This window comes from Neltuma alba, unplaced genomic scaffold (genome assembly GCF_004799145.2).
Source record: "Neltuma alba isolate B1F8T4 unplaced genomic scaffold, ASM479914v2 tig00012700_pilon, whole genome shotgun sequence".
In the NCBI taxonomy this organism is placed as follows: Eukaryota; Viridiplantae; Streptophyta; class Magnoliopsida; order Fabales; family Fabaceae; genus Neltuma; species Neltuma alba.
Genome location: NW_021637127.1, coordinates 12,411 through 33,742, shown reverse-complemented (window position 1 = coordinate 33,742; position 21,332 = coordinate 12,411). Strand labels below are relative to the sequence as shown.

At 32.7% G+C, this 21,332-nt stretch overlaps 1 protein-coding gene and 1 pseudogene across 1 annotated transcript; one reads left to right on the top strand and one right to left on the bottom strand.

Annotated features, from left to right (window-relative positions):
• Nucleotides 1-8,406: 8,406 nt before the first annotated feature.
• Nucleotides 8,407-20,198, bottom strand: LOC114730051 (ethylene-responsive transcription factor 5-like). The gene is made up of 2 exons (XM_028917070.1): nt 20,166-20,198; nt 8,407-9,630 (listed from the first exon to the last, which is right to left on the bottom strand). Exon 2 carries the CDS (start codon nt 9,580-9,582, stop codon nt 8,542-8,544), a length of 1,041 nt encoding a protein of 346 aa, XP_028772903.1. The 5' UTR covers nt 9,583-9,630; nt 20,166-20,198; the 3' UTR covers nt 8,407-8,541.
• LOC114730053 (ethylene-responsive transcription factor 1A-like) lies at nt 20,167-21,332 on the top strand (annotated as a pseudogene).

Sequence of the window (21,332 nt, the reverse complement as noted above, 5' to 3'; positions counted from 1 at the left end):
TAGGAGTTTTGATAGATGGCCTTGGACCAGAGTATTTGCCATCGTTTGCTGGCTACTATGGAAAAACAGATGCAAAGGAGTTCTGGAGGGAGTCAGGTGTCAACCAAATGAGGTAATACATGTGGGGCTTCATCAACTCATGGAACACACGGAGCAAGGAGAATTCAAACACCGTCTCTTTGGGTCACTAAACATGATGGACGATGGGTGGAGTCGGCCTCCGGAGAATTATGTTAGACTCGACACTGATGGGTCAGTTAATACTCAGCACCTAGTAGCAGGTGGAGGTTTGGTTCGAAACTCGACGGGAGAATGGATCGTGGGATTCAAGCAACAGATGGGTTTCATGCCATCCACTGCAGCGGAACTAAATGCTTTGTTGACAGGACTGCAGATTTGCAAACAATATGGATTCAGACAGATTCATGCATATACAGACTCGCTAGAAGCCTTCCATCTCATCACAAGAGACGGCGGTCTACACCATCCTTTGCAACCTACAGTGGCGGAGCTAAGAAATTTGATCTTCTCAGAATGGGATCTCATCATCGGTTATGCACCTCGGTCAACCATCAAGTGTGCAGATATTTTAGCTAGATTAGCTCATCATCATACTCAAGACTTGTTTATTCTACAGAACCCACCTCCTGAGTGTGACGCTCAGATGAGGAAAGACTTAGAGTAGTTTTTTATTTTCAAGTTGTCCTTGTCTTTGGAAAAAAAAAAAGTATTCCAAATTGTTTTCATTAAAAATATTGAAAAAAATAACTTTTAAAGTATATATTGGTGAAAAAAGCACATATTTATAAAATATTATATGCCATGATTATAGTGAATTATTTCGACCAAGCATCTTTTATAAAAACGTACGGAATCAATTATTTTATCGGACAATTTCTGCATCAAAGTATTCATTATAATATTTAAAAATTTGTTGGCCAAGGACAATAATATTTAAAAATTTACGGCGACTTCCAAAATTAATGAACCTGGTCCCATACCAAATAACCCGAAGCCAAGAGGAATGTATTTTCCTAAAGAAAAATAATCCAAACAAAGTTTTTTTTTTCCTGGGTGAACGGGCAATTGCTCATGGCCGCAATTTTGTTACGCATTTTGTGGGAACCATCAATAACCATACAAAATATTAAAATTTTTGTAAACCATTTTATTCATAATTCATAAATAATACTGCATGGTATAAAAGTTAGTTAACTAAAAAAAATTAGTTAAGTTAGTTATTTATAATAAATAGCTACTGTTTTTCCTAAAATGCCCTAACTAATCATACTAATTAACTAGAACTACTATTTAATTAAATTTTTAACATGTGCCTCTGTTACAAGAACTACTTTGGGGAAAAAAATAGATAAATACAAGAGGCAAAGTGGATTGTTATGTTATATTTAAAATTAAATTAAATGTCAAAGTAGTTCTTATATTAAATGCTGAAAATAGTATGATTTATTTATAAGAATCCATATCATTAATAAAACTTACATTCTGAATGGAAGGAAGTACTACTTCTGGTCTTAATTATAAGAAACAGTTGACTAATTTGAAAAAATTAAGGAAAGAAGTTAAGTTAGTCATTTGTAATAAATAAGTGTTGTCTTTCTTGAAATATCCTTGCTAATTAAGTATGTTGATTAGAATTATTATTGTTAGAAGGACTATTTTTAAAAAAATGTATAAATATGCGAAACAAGATGGCTTGAGGTCTTATATTGAGGATTAAAATAAAAGTTAAACAAAATCTTATATTAAAGACCAGAAACAGTATTACCTCTGTATTACACCAGCGTAAAGAGAGTTTAATGTAGACGGTAAACATTTTCGGCTTGGGTCCAAAATGGATTAACAACGAGAATAAGCTCAAGTGAGACTAGATATCAGTACTCAATAGTACAACTTAGCCCTTACCCACAACAAGTTTGAAAAAAAGGTGAAGGGCCTATCCTCGGGCTTTAAATTGTTGGGCTTAAACTGGGCTTCCAGTAACACAATCTTACGGCCCAGTCCTCCCAAGTCTCTTTTTTGTCTTTTTTAACCAGACTTGAAGTCTCACCTTTTTTTCACTAAAAAAAAAAAAAGACTCTCACCTTTTTTTTTTCCATTTAATACAATTAAACATGCAAGCACATAAATATATCAAAAAATTCAAATCAAAACTAAAGTCAACAAATTGGGTCCTTATTCAGTGCTCTGTATTCAGTGCTATGATAAAATTTGAAACCATTCAAAATTTAAACGAAATGATCCATATTTAAAATTTTTAATATGTAATTTTTTAATAATAAATTTATTTTTTTAAGAAGTGTTTGTTATAAAATTATTTTTATTTTGAATTTTATATCTACCAAAATATTATTTAAAATATAAAAAAATTAAATTAAATTTAAATCATTCAAAGTCAATCTGGATAAGGAAGATGACTATGGAATGTGCTCTCCAACCAAATCAAATAAAATGAGAGGATCAAATAGATGATGCCTAAAGTTCCGGTTTAGCTGATGATGTTGATTGAGAAAACAATTGCTAATTTTATGTAGGACCACAGACCACTTATGAATAATGCCATTAAGAATTGGTCGTTTTTGTCTTAAAGCTAAGATTTTATAATCATCATGCAAACATAAAAATTGTCTGCTTTCCTTTTTTTTTTTTTTTGCCAAAAAAAGGTGTCTGCTTCATGGCTTCTATATCAATTTTTTTTTAACCTAATTGAAATAATTTTATACCATATGAGGCAATTAAACATGTAAAAAAAAACTTTTATTTCATAAAATGTAATGAGAGGAGTGCCAAACATCACATGATGTAATGAAAGGAATCTTTTTTTTTTTTTTTAAGTGTTTTACCTAAAAGCTTGGTTTTTTTTTCTTGACACTTTTTCTCACAAAAAACTTAGCTAGTATCACATATTTAACTAGTACAAATATACCAATCCAAATATATGCATATGTTATTACTCTTGTGTTTTCTTTTTTTAATAAGCAGGGATGTTTTCTTACAACAAGAATTTAAATATTTATTATGAGGGATTGGCATTTTACTAGATCCCACCATCTTGGTTTTTTATTTGCTCTTTCAACATGGTGCTTCTGCGATTTACGATCTCAAGTTATTTGGTTATCAATACTTCTTTGATTCTAAATATGAGACCTTTATACAAAAGAGTCTTATGTTTAAGACCGGAGAAGTATAACCTAATTTTGCTTCCATAGTATTTTACACGTCTAATATAATTATAATTTTTTACTATATTTATTAATAATAATCCACAAATATCACAGCTTTATTTCTTACTCAATTTATGTGGGACCCGTTTCGAATAATTAAAAATGAGGAAGGTGAGTCAAAAGAACATGGAGGCAACATTAATTTGGTCTTGCTTTGAAAAGTCTCTCGTGTCGTGGTGGTTTTGCTAGATATTCATGCACGAGAATGGCAAACCAAAGTTTGACTTTGACTTCTGATCACCCCTTGTTCAAATTCAAATTACTTTGACCTTTCTACTATCACAGATCTGTGAGCTCCGGATTCGATTAACAGGTTTGATAGCGCTACTGTCCAACTCAGTCTGAATAATGTAGATTGATTTTAGAATCTGTTTTTGCTAAATTTACACACACACACACACACACACACACACACACATTCACTTGGCAACGTACAGTAATCAACAAAGTTACCCGTATTTCGTGTTTTAATTGATTAAAAGTCACTTTTAATTACTCCCCATGCAGAAATGACGAAAGTAGCATCAGATAATTGGAAAACATTTTGAAGGTATTTATATTTTCCCTCCATTTTTAATTTGTTGGCTATAATTTTTTTTATTAAATCTTTTTGACTTTACTTTTTTTACTGTAATATTGTTTTCTTAGCATCGTTCGTCCACAAAATCTAAAGATGCCTTTTTTTCTTTTACCATGAAATCTAAAGATGTTAATAGAGCAGAATTAAAGAATTTAATCATGAGAGAAAAATGTATAAATATCAAACTAACACTACCCAAAAAAAAATGGCAACAGAATTTTTGTCACTAATAAGAGAGTAGAAGCCTTATGAGAAAGAAGTATGACCCATTTCAAACAGCTTATAAGTAACTTTTTAATAGTGATTTATGGAATATGAGATAAGTATGTGAGAAGAGTTTTGTCTTGACTTACATAAAACGTGTTTATAGGAAATTTCTTAAACCCTCCCAAACAAGAACGTAGTATTTGTATGGGAGTTATTCTTCTATCTCACTAAGAGTATGTTTAAATTAGCGGTAGTAGAAGTAACTTTTTTTCAATTTGACTTTTACAGAAGTCAGATTGAATAAAAATCAGATAGTGTAATGTAATTTATATTTGGATTAGGTTTTGTAAAAAAGTCAGTTTGAAAAACTAAAATTTGTTTGGATGATTAATATAAAAAATAAGTTTTGATGTAAAATGACTGAAAAGGACATAAGTTTTATTATATACATTATATATGTATAATGTGATAATTTTAAGAAAATATTAAAATCAAAATTATAAAAATAGAAGGATTTGATGTATTATTGAAGAAGTTGTAAAATATTTCTTATTTTAATTATCATTTCTACATTAAAAATAAAAATAATAACAAATAAATGTGGATAGCATGTTCATTTTCTATGCAAATGGCACTTCTTTTGAGACAAGAGAGAGAGTATAATCCCACCCTCATTTTTTTTCATCATGATTCCAAACAAAAATTTGTGGCCAAAAACTAGTTTTACCGGTGAGAAGTCAGTTTGGGACCATAAAACATGATCCCAAACACACTCTAAAGTGACTGCTATAGACTGGTCTTATCACATATGTCATGCATTATAAGAATTTGAATTTTAAATTATGAAGATAAAATTTTCTCTCAAGACCCATATTTTTTTTATTTACATAATACTCCCATTAGTTTTAGGCTTGGATCCTATTTTACCACGGGTGAACTAGCTATAACCCAACAAATTGAATTCTGTCACTACATTCGATGACATTTGTTGTACAACCATATAGCGTCTCTTTTGTGATTCTACATTGGATGGCTAGCAAATTGCTTATTGGATACCAGGTAGGCTCCAAAATCCTCAACAATTAGCAATAAATTTTTTTTCCATCGCCACTTTCACTGTTCCTAATTAATTACTAACAAAAACTTGTCATTAATTTATTACTAATTAGAAAAGAATTAGCAATGAAAATTTTGTCACAAATTAGTAATGAATTATTGACAAGCTAGCAACAGAAATTAGTGACTACGGTCACAAAAATCAGCACCTTTTTCAATACAGGACTACTAATGGGAAAAAATAAAAATAAAATAATACTTTATATCTTTTATAATGTAATTTGTATTTGGAATAATAAAGGTCTTCTAGAGTGTGATTTATAATGAGAGAAGAGAGGCAATATATATTAACCATGTGTACCCTCTTTGTTAACTTAGTTTCCAACATAATACTACAATTGATTTTTAATATGAGAACTTGTTTGATTTTTATTTTAGTCATGAATATAAAGCTCAATCTACTTTTTTCTTTTTCATATTTATCTTTTTTTTTAAGTAATCCTTGTAATAATAGTAATTCTAACCAATATAATAAATTAGTAAGGATATTTTAGAAAAGATAACACCTATTTATTACAAATAACTAACTAAACTGATTTTTTTAATATACTCAAATTAGTCAACAAACTCTTATATTAAGGACCGGAGTTAATATAATCTATAGCCTCAAATATACGATGACAGCTCAAAATAAAAGAAGTAAACTTAATTATGTCGAAGCCTTATAGAGCGCCTAGAATCATGCTCCGAATATCTCCAGGGGATCAAGCCAGTCATAATCGAATGATGAATTAAGAAGAAGATGAGGGCATTAATACACATGACTTAGCCTAATTAATATGGATTAGTAGTGAAGGAAAGGTGACTATTAGTCATATATTAAAGTAATGTGGGCAGAAGATGGGGTTGAGTGAATGTTAATTTAGAAAGCAAACATGCCTTTTGACGAAAATATATGTTAATGATAATCATTTAGTAATATTAAATGGATAAATATGCTCGTTACGTGACGTAATGATTGAGAAGTCCAACGTTGCATTATGTAAGTTTAGAAAAGTCAACATTTCAAAGCCATGTGCTTTCCTTTTTTGAATCTTCAACGTTTTATCTGACCAACTGGTTTCATCTCTCTCTCTCTCTCTCTCTCTCTCTATCAAGATTCAGGTTTACTTCACTTTCACTGCAAACGAAAACGGCGATGCGATGGCGAATGGCAAAAGATTAGAGGGAGCATTACAAAACTAACGAGGCTCTAAGTAATTGTTATTTAGTGTCCTATAACTTATTATTGAAAGCTATTTTTTTATTATTATTAAGGCTTTTTAATAATTATATTTTTTATTCAAAATAAAAACAAAAAAAACTACTCTCCGGGTATCTAATTAACTAATTTGAACGGGTTTAAAATGTTAATTAAATTAATTAAATGATATATTCTTCTAAAACATCCTAAGTATCTTCCTCAATTTCTTTCTTCTTTCTTCTACTTGATTATTATTAGAAAAATATTAATAGGGTTAATTTGAGAAAAAAATTAATAAACGTGTGAAATAAGTTTTACATATAGGATTAACATTAATTTTCCAATTAAGTTCTATATTAAAGACCCAAGAAATATTAAAGTTTCTTTTTCGTATTTTTAAAACTATTGATTTTTCGATTTCTGATGTTTATTGTTTTCCTAAAAGTTTATTCATTAATTTTTAATTCAACGCGTTTAACAAATAAATCTAAGTTTACAGCTTTAAATTTTACACACCCCGATCCTTTTTTTTCCCCTTTAAAATTTTTGATTATAGGGTGCGAGTTTCTTGCTTTGCGCAAACGGATCATGGACTTGGGGTAATAAATCACGTAGCTTTCTACAAAATTTTGGATATATATTAATCTTATGTATTCATATATCGAGGTTATTTTTGAAAATGACATTCATATTTTCATTACTCTAGACTCTCTGATAAATCATTTTCTATTACCATAAACAGAATACTTGAAAAATATGACTTACTTTGTTTTCATGAAGTCCACTTCATAAATTTAGAGTTCGTAATTTCAACATTTGAACGCTGGCCACAAAAAAAAAAAAATCAACATTTACACTTTCTTGGGTTGATAAATTATTAAGGGTTAAGATGGATCCAATATCTCGAAGTATTTTTTTTAGTGTATCTAATATCCCGAAATATTTTGTGATACATCTAATGCTTTGAAATATTTTTAGGTACGTCCTGCATCCTGAAGTTTTTTTTTTTTTTTTGCTTTTGTGCTAAATGCACCAAAAAAATATTCTTTGAGTGTTAGATACACTTAACGCTATGTTTGGTACGGGTTTTTTGAAAGAGAGGGGAGGGGAGTTACTCCCCTCCCCTTGTTTGGTTGAAATATTTTTTATAGAGGGGAGGGCTTCTCCTTCCTTCCTATTCCCTTCTAGCCTCCCCTCTAAAAGTGGGGTTTTTTGAAGGGGAGATAAGAGATAAATTTTATATTCCCAAATTAACCTAACTAAAATATTTTAATTCCTCTTCTTGTCTTTTCAACCCTTTTATTTTTCTGCACCCTAATCTGCTACGCTCACACCCAAGAAGCTGCCGCCGCCTATTGAGTCCATCATTCTCGTCTTCTTCCAAGCTTCAGGTGCATGTTCCTTTTTATTTATATCTAGTTTTCTGCATGATTTTTGAAGTCAGCAACTGAAAGGCTACAACACCCAAAAATTGTATTATACATATTTATATCTTGACAAAATAAAAAATTGAGAAATTTTATTTTAATTTTATAAGGTGAAAATGGTCAAATTTTGATCAGCTTCCCTTCCTTCCCCTTCCCTACCCTTTCAAACCAAACAAGTTATCATTAAAATCCCTCTCCCTCCCTTCCCCTTCATTAGAATCCCTCCCCTTCCTTTCCTTCTGTTGAGCCAAACACAGCGTAAAAAAAAATAATTTGAAGTACCAAATACACTAAAAAATATTTTACAGTGCAAGACGCATCTAAAAAAAATATTTTAGAGTACTAGATACATTACAAACTACTTTAAAATGATAGATATACCTTAACTTAATTTAATAATACGCAATTCTTCGTTGGTTTCAAAGGGAAAGCTATTGTCGTGCAATTATGAGGTAAACATAGAAGCACGTAGAAGATGTTGGATTTGAATTTTGTAATTTAAAAAGGTCCTGTCCAAATTATTTTTTCCCCAATTAAAGTAATTCAACTGACATTTCAATTCATTTAATATATTACATTTCGAAGGATTTATCCAACATAAATACAAACACAACTATTAAATTAAAATTAGTTTGTACTTTTTGTAGGAGCGAACATGAATAGTGGTAATTTGTCACCAAAAATCAAATAAATTGGATCAATTAACATTGCTTACTAACAACATCAAATTGTACAATGGCTCTTTTTTTTTTTCCTGGGCAAAAAATTGCTCTTAATTTCAATATTTCATACAACCATAAGCTGCGGACAGCCCAAAGGCGGATGTGGAGATAACGGTGATAGCGGCGGGACTGGGAATACATCCTTCAAATCGTTCTCCCAGAATCCCATCCACGTTGACGGCGTTAACGGCATATCCCTCATCCTTCCCACGTCAGATTCCGTCGTTTTCTCTTTCTTCACCACTGGTTTCACTTCCATTTCAGCCTCCGCCTCATCATCTTCCCGCCGGCGTTTTTTCTCCTCCGTGCCGTCCGTCGAATCGGAGGTCGCTACTTCGAGGGGGAAATTGAGAATGGCTTTTGAGCCTCGAAGCTTAAACGCGGCTCGGTCGTAGGCTTTTGCGGCTTCGATCGCTGTGTCGAATGTTCCGAGCCACACCCTAGATCCACGTTTGTTCGGGTCCCGGATCTCGGCTGCGAACTTGCCCCAAGGTCTCTGTCGGACCCCTCTGTAGTGCCTTTTCTCTTCATGGTTTGAATTATTCTGCTCGAACATTTCTGAAACCTCCTGTTGTTGATCCGTCTTTCCAAATTGGATCCACTCGGTTTTTTTGGGTAGCGTAATTTGCAGAGATGTTTTCCGATTGGAATGAGGTCTCTTCTCGACGCTTTGGGGTCTAGTTTGAAACTCAAACATGCAACTGCTGGGCTGTGAGCCAGAGCTTGATGTTGCCTGTGAGTTTGATTCGAATTGGGAAAAATTGGCGTCAAATCGTGAAGTTTCGGTCTCGAATTTAGGCGTTGAGAGGTCAAAGACTTGATTTTTGAACTCGAACTCAAATAGATTAGAGGAGTTGGATGGAAATTCGAATAGCTCAGGGAGGTAATCGGACACAGTGAGAGAAGATTCAGAGCTCGATGATTGACAGAGAGAGTCAGAGTTAGAGCTGAAAATTGCTCCGTTTGATTCACCAAACCAGAATTGTTGGGTTGCATCGCTCGCTGAACTGCTACGGCCACTGGAGAGAGTGCCAACAGGAGACAGTTCACCTAGAAGATGCAATTTTATACGATTGAGGGCTGAAAGTTCAACGTGGTTTGCCATGAGTATGACTTAGACGAAATCAAACTATATTGCAGAATCGATCTTTTGAAGGAGAAGAAAAGGAGGAGGAGGAAGAAGAAGCAAAAGGTTATGAATGATTGAGAGGAGATAGGGTTGCTCCGGGTTGAGTGAATCAGAGAGTGGAAAAAAATGATATATATAGAAGAAGAAGGCGAACTTTTCAACGGGTGCTCCGATGGAAGGAGGAAGCTTCCCCTGCCCTTCTCAATCATCCTCATTTTATTACCCTACGGGGAGGAACACCGAGTGACGCTGCTCTACAACTTTTCTGCCCTTAGATTGGATGAGAGACCCGGATGTGTGCTGCATCGACGGTAGAGCGTTCGAGGTAAGGATTTACAAGTTGGGAGCTTTTGGACCAATAGCTATTTAATTTTATTTGCTATACCTTTTGGTACTTTTGTCGTTTGCGCTCCCTTTCGTCGAGTCTTCTTGAAAAGGAAAAGGCAAGGAGACTGGGAGAATGGGAGTGGGAGTGAACTGAAGTAAAATTAATGGCGTTTTATGTATAATAAGCAAATTTAATAGCACTTTTATTGTTTGATTATAAGGGGAAAAAAGGCTTGAAGGTTAAATCTTGAAAATATGATGTAAATTGACGGTTAATATTCTTGAGATAATCGTTGAGTTAATATATTTTCCAAAAGCAAAGAAAGAACCCTGACGATATGGTCTCTGTCTCCCTGATGAGTAAGAAAATAAGTTTCTATAATTGGAGTTTATCTTGTTGGTTGTGCCATGTGTTGTGTGATTGAATTTTGACTATTATTATATAAAATTAATCTTGCAACTTCAAGTAAAAAAATTTCATAACATTTTATTTATTTTTATTTTGCTGAATTTTCGGCGACATTAATGTTTATTATGTGACATGTTCGTTAACTCCAATTAAAATACATTACGACTTTCATAGGCATAAAAGACTTCTACCTATTAAAATACATTACGCCAATGTCTCATTATCCTGTGGTTAGGCACTAATGATTGGATGCAAAGAAGTGCTAAAAGAAACCGAACTTAAGTGTATGGCTCATCATTCTTGAATTGCAAAATTTATACTTGAAACATTTCAAGGAAAGAATATTATTTAGCTTTCCTTGACCCAGCTCCTGTCTTTAATTTTCTGCCGAATTTGTTGCTGATACCTTTGATTGAGTTCTCATGAAACTGGGTCTAACAGCGTTGGAATAAGTGAGAAGATATGAAACAGTCAATGGTTGCAGGTTTCTTAATGATCCATTTGTTTCTGTCTCCTGGCCTGTTTCCAGTTTCAACTACTTCATATTTTATGAATAGATAATACAGTGTGGGACCAAAGAGGCTGAGGGAAGGGAATCCTGTTCCGGACTTTTTGTTGTTGAAATTATCTTCCTTACAGAAGTTAATGAAATGGAACATAGGACTAAGTCTAATTTCTTACCAAGTCTTGGACACGATGAAGAAGCTTTTACAGCAATATCAAATTAATCCTGGATGCTGCCGGACCATAACATTGGCTTCATCACGTAAAATTTGATCTCAACCATGTCCTTGTGACAGAGTGCCTTTTGCAAGGAAAGCAGTCACAATTTGAATAAGTGAAGAATGAAGTCATCAATAAATATCCTTTTAATTGCTCTGCTTGCTGAAGTTAATCCACTCCTCATACATACTTTTAAGTGAATATTCATTGGTATAGCTTTTCCAGGAAATGAATATTCAGTATGTCGATCAGATATGTTTATGCGTAAGTAGTTTTACAGGTTCTAGGAAATGACCAAGTCAAATAATATTAAGTCTGAAAATGCTGAATAGATTTCTTGCTTTACTTGTTATTGACCTGATTGGAAAGCATGTCTCTTGCATGACAACTACCAGAAGCTTTAATTAAAACAAATAACCATCTGGAATGAGGTCATGCATTAGATACCACTCTACTATTTGCTTGCGGCAACGGGAATGAGATGATGAGGAAAAATGAGAAGCAGGAGAAAATAAATCTAACTCAGTACATGACATCTTTAAAGTGATTTTCCTTGAGCTAATGTTTGATGTTTCCCTTAATACTTCCATGCTCAAACTAACCTCTCTCTTCCTTTGTGAAGTTTATATCATGAGCTAAATAAAATGCTAAATGCGCTACCTACTAACTTTTGTCTCTTTTAATCTTTTCTTATCTCATGCTTGGAGCTGTATTATGTACCATAGAACAAACCATATCACCATATATAACAGTGAAGTTACTATGAAAAAAAACAAAGCCTAAATTTATTTTATACTTCTTTTTGGCAATCCACACAGGAATCACAGACGGGTAAGAAAGAACTCTTCCTAGGCTCCGTCCATTCTACAAAAGGGGTATGTTGTGAAAGACAAGGTATTTATGAATCTAGCAAATTCTTTCTCTTTGCTTTATGATGGAATGCCAAATTTTTCAAATGCTGGTTCCTTTTTTAAATTTCTAAATCATGCTTGTGAAACAAATGATCAAACACCTCCCCTCTGTCATTCTGATCTGTCATTGAATTTGAAAATGCCACATAAATGATCTCATGCTTTCGTTTGTTATGGAATTTTACCTAGTCAACAAGTTGAGTTTTATAATGACCTCAATATTCATGGGCGCGAGAAATTGGAAAATGAAGCCAAATCCTCACTTTAACCTCTTAAAGTGTCTCTTGGGGTCATCATTTCAGTAATTGGATTTCACATCTTGATCAATGGCTTTGTTGTTGCACTCCCTTGGACGGTGCACAATATATGGGAGGGAAAGACTGTTTCTGCAGATAAAAAGAAAGATTTTGAAATAAGAGTGGTAGTGATTGCAAGCCTTTTTTAAATTGAACTGTAGCTAAAATGATGAGCTCCTTTTGATTTGTCAGATATTACTAGTCCCCTCCATTTTTAAGCACTGCATCTACTGTTGTGTCCATGATGGACATTTTTCTTACCCTTGTAGCTGAGAGATGAAAGTAGAAAATTTCTTCAGCCGTCATAAGATTTTTAGTTTCTGACACCATCATTTTCCCAGGAACCAAAAAGGGAGGAGACAACTGTTGATACTTGTGCGTGTCTTTCTCTTTATTAAGCAGTCTAATTTTATTCTGCTAGAACAATTAATTTGTAGCTTTTCTCTATTAGTACTGTTAGCCTCTGTTCAAAAGCTAATTATACTAATGAAACAACACTATAATGTTTATTTTCTCCAAAAAAAAAAAAATTATACTAGTAGTGTTTATTTAAGAGAGAAAAATACACAGGTATCAAATTAAAAATTGAAAAAAACTCTAGGCATTAGATACTTACACAATGGTTTTCCCTTGAAATGGAGCCCACCCTTTAGCTCAGTATCATTTGGTGATTTACTGGTTCCTCAAATATTCCTGAGAAAGGATATTGAAGAAACATGCTGAATGTGCGGTCTGTCTCATACGCCTTTTAGCAGTAATTGTGTGACGTACTTCTCAGTCTGATTAACCTCGTCCTTGGAGATTGGCAGACCCTAAAAACTAAAAAGGTTTGTAGAATATGAGATCTTTTTTCCATTTTTAGTCATCATCATGGAATTTTATCATTCCATTTATGAACAGACAAAGATTAGGTAGAAATGAACACGATTAGACGTAATTTGGGCCCAACAAGCCTAACAGGCTAGCCGACCTTGGAGGATAATTGTCTCCAACATGTTCCTTGTGGATCGCGGACACATACAAATTATCATTGAATTTTCTGGCCCAAGAAAGAAAAATATGTGAAAATGATAAAATGACAAAATGCAAATAAAATAAAGTAGAAAGTTGATACTTTGTCTGTGTGCCTAATTATCTTTTCCTCTGTTGTGTCATTGGATGCTTGCTGAATGCTGATTTCTCCTTTTATATAAAGGCTCGTTCACTTTATTGACTTATTTTCTGCACTTGTCAATATTTTATTGGATTATATACAGTGTTTTGGAATCGGACACATCGACATGTATAGCTCCAGCCTCCATGATCACTCATTGTTCTGTTGTGAAAAACAGTAAGCACTTAGAAACAAACAAACTCGGATCGATTAATTAAACAACTCAAATTTGAATTCTCTTCCTGGAATTTCTTTTACTAATCAAATAAAATCTCTGGTTCAGGATTAAGGAACGTCGACCGCGGACCAACTCCAGTAAAGTGTAAAAGCAGAGACGGATCCAGCAAAACAGGTATGCCCAGTATTATATTATTATTATTATTTTATGAATGTGGTTCAAACTTTCCAGCTTGGAAAAATCAAACTTCTTTTCACTTTTACCTTTCAGTGATAAACAAGAAAAATATTAACAAATGAGTATTCCGCCCACCTAACATAAAGCATGTCTTTTATGTACACACTTCCTAGTGGCGATTCTTCGCATGTGCATAAATCATCACCCTTCAGTTAGACATCATAATCAAAATTATCAAGAGTTGAAATATTTGAACGTCCAGCTACTAGAGAATGAAGGGCATAATCAAATCAAACTATCCAAAATATTCTAAGCAGGTTGTTTAATAATACTTGTGTCATTGTCAAGGTGCTGCGTGCTATTATTGATGTATTAGATTAAGATATGTTACTTTCGGTTCTTAATATAAGATCTCATTAACTAATTTGGAAAGATTAAGGAAATTGCTAAATTACCTAATCATAGTATATGTTACATGATCCTTCTAAAATAATTATGTATTTTATTATATTATATATTAATTTTTAAGTGATGCAAATTAGTTTGGAAAAAACAATAAATATAAATACTTTAAGTTAATTTAATATTTTTTTAATCTTTCTAAATTACTTAGTTGATTGTTATATTCAGGACTTTACATGTAGTGGTAAAGAAATGAACAAACAAGTGGGCCTCTGTTTTTCAAACTAAATATCCGGAAATATTTCTTGCCGTCTTAGCAAACTACTTCCGAATATATCAGCTTGGCCACCTTAACCTAAGCTTTTCTTTTTTTCAGCTGAAAAAATTATGTTTAATGTATTTTTGTTTTATTTGTTTAAGGAAAACCATATTGGAGGTACTTATACTTTTTGTCAATTTTCAATTTGGTACCTATGTGTTTTTTGTTCTTAATTAAATCTTTAATTTTGTTCTATTAACATCATTAATCCTTATGTAGAGACTAAAAATATCAATAGAACAAAGTTATAAGAGCTAATGTTGTTAAAAAGATAAAATTAAATGTTTAATTAAAAGGGAAAAAAGCACATAGGTACCAAATTAAAAATTGAAAGAAAGTATAGGTACCTTCAATATGGTTTTTCCTATTTGTTTATGAATATGTCACCTCACTATCATCTACTTGATATAATTGAAGGGCTGTAGCCGCAAATTGTAGATATGGTATATCCTTAGAGGAAATTATTCTTAAGTAAAATTTATAAATTATTTGCTTGATCAATGTATTTGGACCCATTTTAGAGAGATAGAGACAGACTAGAACTTGAATTTGAAATGGTAGCATTGAATTGAATATAATATTTTTTTCAGAGAGGAAACACGTGGTTTTTGCTCAATCATTTAGCGTTTAAATATAGTTTCTGTCATTAAAAAAATTGCACAACTTGCCAATTGATTGGAATTTTTATATTGAAAAGAATTTCAACTTGTTTGAATTAAATTATTCACATAATTGTGCGAGATAAAGCCAAGCTTTTTTGGTTGGAATTTTCGTCCAACAGCTATTAGTTTACTAATCGCCGGGGCAAAAGCCAGACTTTTCTTTTAGCCAGAGGAGATACCCCCACACGCACACAACGTACATATGTACACACATTATTGAAAAAGATTCTCATATTCAGATTAAATAAATTAATGCTGACCCCATGCATTAAAAAAAAAAGTCTTTCTTAAATACTATGTTTGGTCCTTAACATAAGAGGTAGCTGACTAATTTGACTAAATTAAAAAAATTAGTTAAGTTAGTTATCTATAATAAATAGGTATTGTTTTTTCAAAAATATCAAAGCTAGAGTTACTATTATTACAAGGACTATTTTGAGAAAAAATAAATAAGTATGAGAGATAAAATAAAGTGGAATCTTATATTAAGACCAAAATAAAAGTTGAACGAGTTTATATATTAAAAATCAGAGGTAGTATGACTTATTTTATTCGCTAATCAATCTTTTATGAATTATCAATTAATTTAAATTAAGAAAAATGTGGAGATTAGAGAAAAGTTGAAGGAAAATTGAAAAATATTTAACAATTAGGAACATATATATTAAAAGGAATTAAAAATAAAATAAGCCAAGAAAAGAAGAAAATGGTGATTCAGTCTTTGAAACTTTAGTCTCCTACCCGGCTTCAGTCTTAGATCCCTCTAATCTCTTGTTCTTTCTGTGATCCTAAATGCCTTGTTTATCATTAAAAATTAGGACATATATTTAATTATAAAATTCAAATCAGTCAAATTGAAAAAAGAAAAAAGAAAAAAAGGCCACAACATTAAGAAATAGGCGCATGCTTAGAATAGAAAGAAGAGTTAGGTGGACCATCCTCTGATATTCTCGGATTTCACGGCCATTCCATTTCCATAATTCTTCAATTTTATATAGCAGTATTTTCTTATTTTGGAGTTTGAAAGCTCAAAGGTTAACAATAGTACAGAATATCTTGGTCAAAAAAAAAAAAAACAATAGTACAGAATAGCGACGCAGTGATGAGGCTATAGAGAGAGAGAGAGGCTCAAAAATTGCGGTGAAGCGCACGTGTTGGTGATTGGCACGTAGCAATTAATGAGTACTGACATTTCTACATGGTTGGTTAATAATGAGATGACAAATGAAAAATTATTCAAGTCAATAGTCAAAGGTCGTAACTTCTCTTGTTTTGTGGTCTTTGGTCAGCTTCCTGCGTGCCTCTATAATTCTTATAGATAAAGACATAATATTTTTTATTAAAATATTTTTTATTTTTTTAATGTTTTTCAAACAATATTTTATGCTTTCTAATTCTTATTTTACCTTCATTATGTCTAATAATTCAGTTTCATAGAAATCTCTGTAATCTTAATTAGGTAAGTATTGTAACACCTTATTTTTTCCAAACATACTTTAATACTATCTCTGGATACTATCTTTGATTTTTAATATAAGAGTTAAATAATTAATTTATAAAAATTAAAAAAATTGGTTAGATTAGGTAGATATATTAAACAAATATTATCTTCCCTCAATGTCTTTGTTAATCATTATCACTTGATGAAAATCTCTTAACATATACAATAATTATAAGGATTATTTGAGAAAAAATAGATAAATATTGAATATAAAGTAGATTGACATATTGTATTTAAAAATGAATTAAATTGCTAATTAAATTTTATATTAAAGGCCAGAAGTAGTATTATATTATGGTATTTGAATAAAAAAAAGTATCATAATAAAACTAATATAAAATAGATAAATATTGAATACAAAGTAGATTGAGATATTGTATTTAGAACTGAATTAAATCTCTAATTAACTTTTATATTAAAGACCAGAAGTAGTATTATATTATGGTATTTGAATAAAAATGTATCATAATAAAACTAATATAAGCTCAATAATAATTCATTACCATGGTTGAAAATGAAGACGGCCAGATTTAAAAGTTTACCAGTCTTGTGTTTGCTAATAATTTCGATTGACGTTACCCGGTTGGTAATATATGTACGCATTTGTGTATCTGTTTTGACTTTTAATTGATGCATCAAATTAATTTTTTTTCCCTTTGTTTGTGGCATTTTGTTTTCCGCTTTAATGCAATTACCATAAAAAACAGGTATTTGTAAATTAATTATTGGGTTAAGGTTTCAGTACTTCTAAGTATTTTTTTAAGTGCATCTAATACCTTGAAATATTTTATAGTATATTAGCACTTAAAAATATTTTTTTGAAGTACTTAAAGTATTTTTTGGCACATTTAGTATTGGACGCATCAAAAAATATTTTTTTGTGCATCACAATATTTTTTAAATATTAATATTAAATACATAAAAAAGAAGTAGTGTTAACCCCTAATTATTTATAAGTTATTAGGTGCCGACATCGAAAGTGAGACAGCATCTAAATAAAGTACTTCGACAGTGGATGTGGATCCACTTGCACATTGTAGGGTCAGTTATTGTACTCCCCAAGTCAGGGATTAGATAACTAATTTATAAAAATTAATAAATTAGTTATTTATTAAAAATAGATATATAATTTTTTAAAATTAAAATAATTATCAAAAAATAGAATTTCTTGTACAATATGTATAATAATGTGAATAGTTTAGGAAAAAATTATAAATTTAAAAAATATTAAATGAAGTTTTATATTTACAATTAAAATTATTTTGTAAGTAGGTCTTATATTTAGTATTGAGGAAGTAGTAGTTATAATAAAACAAATAAATATGATCTGCAGGTAGAACAGACGAAATGAAAAAAACCAAAAAAGAGAGTAAATTAGTCATATTCGAATTTCACTACAAGATGAGTTAAGTGGGACCCCATGAAAGTAAAATTTTAGTGACAACAGTTCTTTCCATATATAAGATCTGGACGATAAGATTTTGTTTAAAAGAAGTAAATGCTGAACCACTTAAATTAACTGTAGTTGATGTGAATTTCTATTGTTTAGAATATCTTTAATAATGTGACGAAATTAACTGATAATCAAAAAAGACTATGCTCAAGTCAATGCGCTTATCCATAGTTAATTCACACTGAGCAACAAAGCATGAAGTGCAAATATGAAATGCTCCAAGCAAGTCCAATTAAAAGATACCAACTCAAACCCATGAAAGTTGACAAGCCAGCCAGCGAGATTATGGGGCTTGCCAATTAGTGGTGCTCCTATTTTGCAGATATCTTATCAGTTAATTAAACATGATAATGTGAATTTTGAATTGTGAGCGTGACACATATATATATATGTATATGTATATTATATTGTATATGTGCTTCATCCAACTCCTTCTATGAGATTCAAAAATTTTAAGGGACTCTGAAAGTTTTTTTGGCTTTTATATATCATGACAAGTTTCATTTCATAGCAAAAATACCCCTGGCATCTATTATTAAGTTTGACCGTTAAATTCGTGATAGAAATACTATGAAATAAAACTTTCAGACATATAAGAGCAAAAAAAAAAAAAAAGATACTGAGTGTTCTTTTGTGGACATTTCTGAGACATTTAAGCACCTTATCCTAACTTTTAATATTTGTCTCTTTTTAGAAAATTCACTTTGGGATTATTTGACCATTAGATGGATTTTATTAATTTTATGTCTAATTGATTTTCTTCATGTCACCTTAGTTCTAAATGTAAGCTCTTATAGGGAAAAATTTTAATCTTAAATGTAAGTCTATTTTTAGTATATTTTATGCTTACTTTTCAATTTTGCCTTTATTTAATTTTCATTAAAAATAAAAAAAGAGGGAAGAGATGTGTGCATTATTTGTAAACGTAAAGAAAGAAATTTAATAAGAGTAAAATTAGAAAATGTTGTCAATTTAATATATTCCCTCATATATAAAAATATGTTACAACTGACTTATATTAAGGATCTCATTCACCCACTTACAAATAAGGATATCCTAAAAAATACTCATAATACTCAATTTCTTATATACTACTTCGATTTTTAATATAAGAGCTAGTTGACTAATTGTAATAAATTAAAAAATAATTAATTAGTTATTTGTAATAAATAAGTATTAGATTTCTTCAAATATCATTATTAATCAATATATTGGTTAGGACTGTTATTATTATAAGGACTATCTTAAAAAAATTGATAAATATGAAAAATAAATTGAATTAAAGTTTTATATTTAGGATTAAGATAAAATTTAAATAAATTTTTATATTAAGAACGGAAGGTATTATTAATTACTTTAAACTAATTTTAATAATTTTTTCAAATTACGTAATTTTGGATGTTGGGGGAGCGGGGGTATTCATTAAGCAAATGGGCGACCTTCCAGGAAAGTGGAGTATAAACACCCGCGCACACAGTTACTTTGCAGTGAATGAATGTGGGACCCACAAAGGTGAAACCTACTAATAGGAGGGAAGGCTTGTGGACTGACTTTGCAACGAACTTATCCACAAGGCAATGCAGCTCGCTCTTTCCCTGTCCACAATCCATGTATCCCCATTCCTGTCCCAACTTGCCTTGTCCTTTTCTGTATCCTCCCCGCCACGTAACCCCCCCATCCGCAATGCCTCGGCGTCGTCGGCGATTCTACTGCGTGACAAAAGGCCAACCAAGTTGTGTGCCCTTGTAATGCCCGTGACGTCACGCCTTGCCTTTTTTTTTTTTATTACAGAAATTCTCAATAAATAAAATGCACGTGATCAAATACTTTCCCAATTTCCCCACAGCGCTCCGCATTTTGCACATTTGTGAACCTTCGGAGAAGCTCAGCCCGCGACTTCAGCTATTGAAATTTAATAAATAATTATTAAAAAAAAATATCTGCTTTTTCATCTTTCATGTCCAGATTCATGAACCTGCTGCCTTATAAATACCTCCTTCTTCAATCCCTTCTGATTTCAGACTTCGAATATTCAATTCCTTCTTAATCTTCTTCTTCTTCCTCCCTCTCTGTGTTCCTCACTCTGGACGCCACGCAGATGCCAGAATCACTCGCCGGAGGAAGCGATTGGGGCGGCGATATGTATGGACAGGCGAATTATGAGTCGGATTTCGCCTTCTTGGAGTCAATTCGACTCCTGCTCGGTGACTTTGAGGCTGTTTCTGCTGATTCGGATACTTCTTCGGGTTCCGCTCCGGTTTACACTCGGAGCTCCAGCTTCAGCAGCTTGTACCCGTGTTTGACGGACACTTGGGGTGAGTTGCCGCTCAAGGAGGACGATCCCGAAGACATGGTGCTCTACGGCGTTCTCCGCGATGCCGTCAACGTCGGGTGGGTTCCATCTCTCGATGTCGGGTCACCCGAAAGCATTTCTTCTGGTTTCGCCCCGACTATTACAGTAAAATCGGAGCCCGATCTTTTGCCGGTTTTGGATTCCCCTGCGAGTCCTCCTGTGGTAAAGCAAGAGAAGGTGGTTGAGGCAGTCGTACCCGCCGCAGTTCCGTCGAAGGGCAAGCATTACCGAGGAGTAAGACAACGACCATGGGGGAAATTCGCGGCGGAGATCCGTGACCCGGCGAAGAACGGAGCTCGGGTCTGGCTCGGAACATTCGAGACAGCCGAAGACGCAGCTCTAGCTTACGATCGTGCCGCGTACAGGATGCGAGGCTCACGCGCTCTGCTGAATTTCCACTGAGAGTGAATTCAGGCGAACCCGACCCGATTAGAGTGACATCAAAGAGGTCATCGCTGGAGAGATCGTGGTCGCCGACGTCGTCGTTGTCGTCGGAGAGCGGGGCATCGCCGAAGAGGAGGAAGAAGGTGGGGACAGTCTGAAAGGCAACAGGGCAAGTGGGAGGCCAAGTGGGAACGACGTCGTGCGGACGTGGAGGAGAGCTATTGGTGAGCTAATGCGTAATGCTGACAAGGAAAGCAAATTGGCTCTGAAATGTCCTTTTTGGTGTTTGTAATTATGTGAGTAGATGCGCGTGCCCCTCACTCTCCGGCACATCGGAATTTTGAACCCAAAAAAAAAAGAAGACAGAAAGAGAAAAATAAGTGAGTGAGATGGGGTGGATTTGGATTTGTGAATAGAACAATTTATTTGTTTGTTGAATATTATAATGATAATTAAGAGGAGTATTTCAATTTGAACT

What these genes read in the sequence shown, in the direction of transcription:
- LOC114730051 (XM_028917070.1), bottom strand. Translation starts at nt 9,582, where the DNA reads ATGGCAAACCACGTTGAACTTTCAGCCCTCAATCGTATAAAATTGCAT.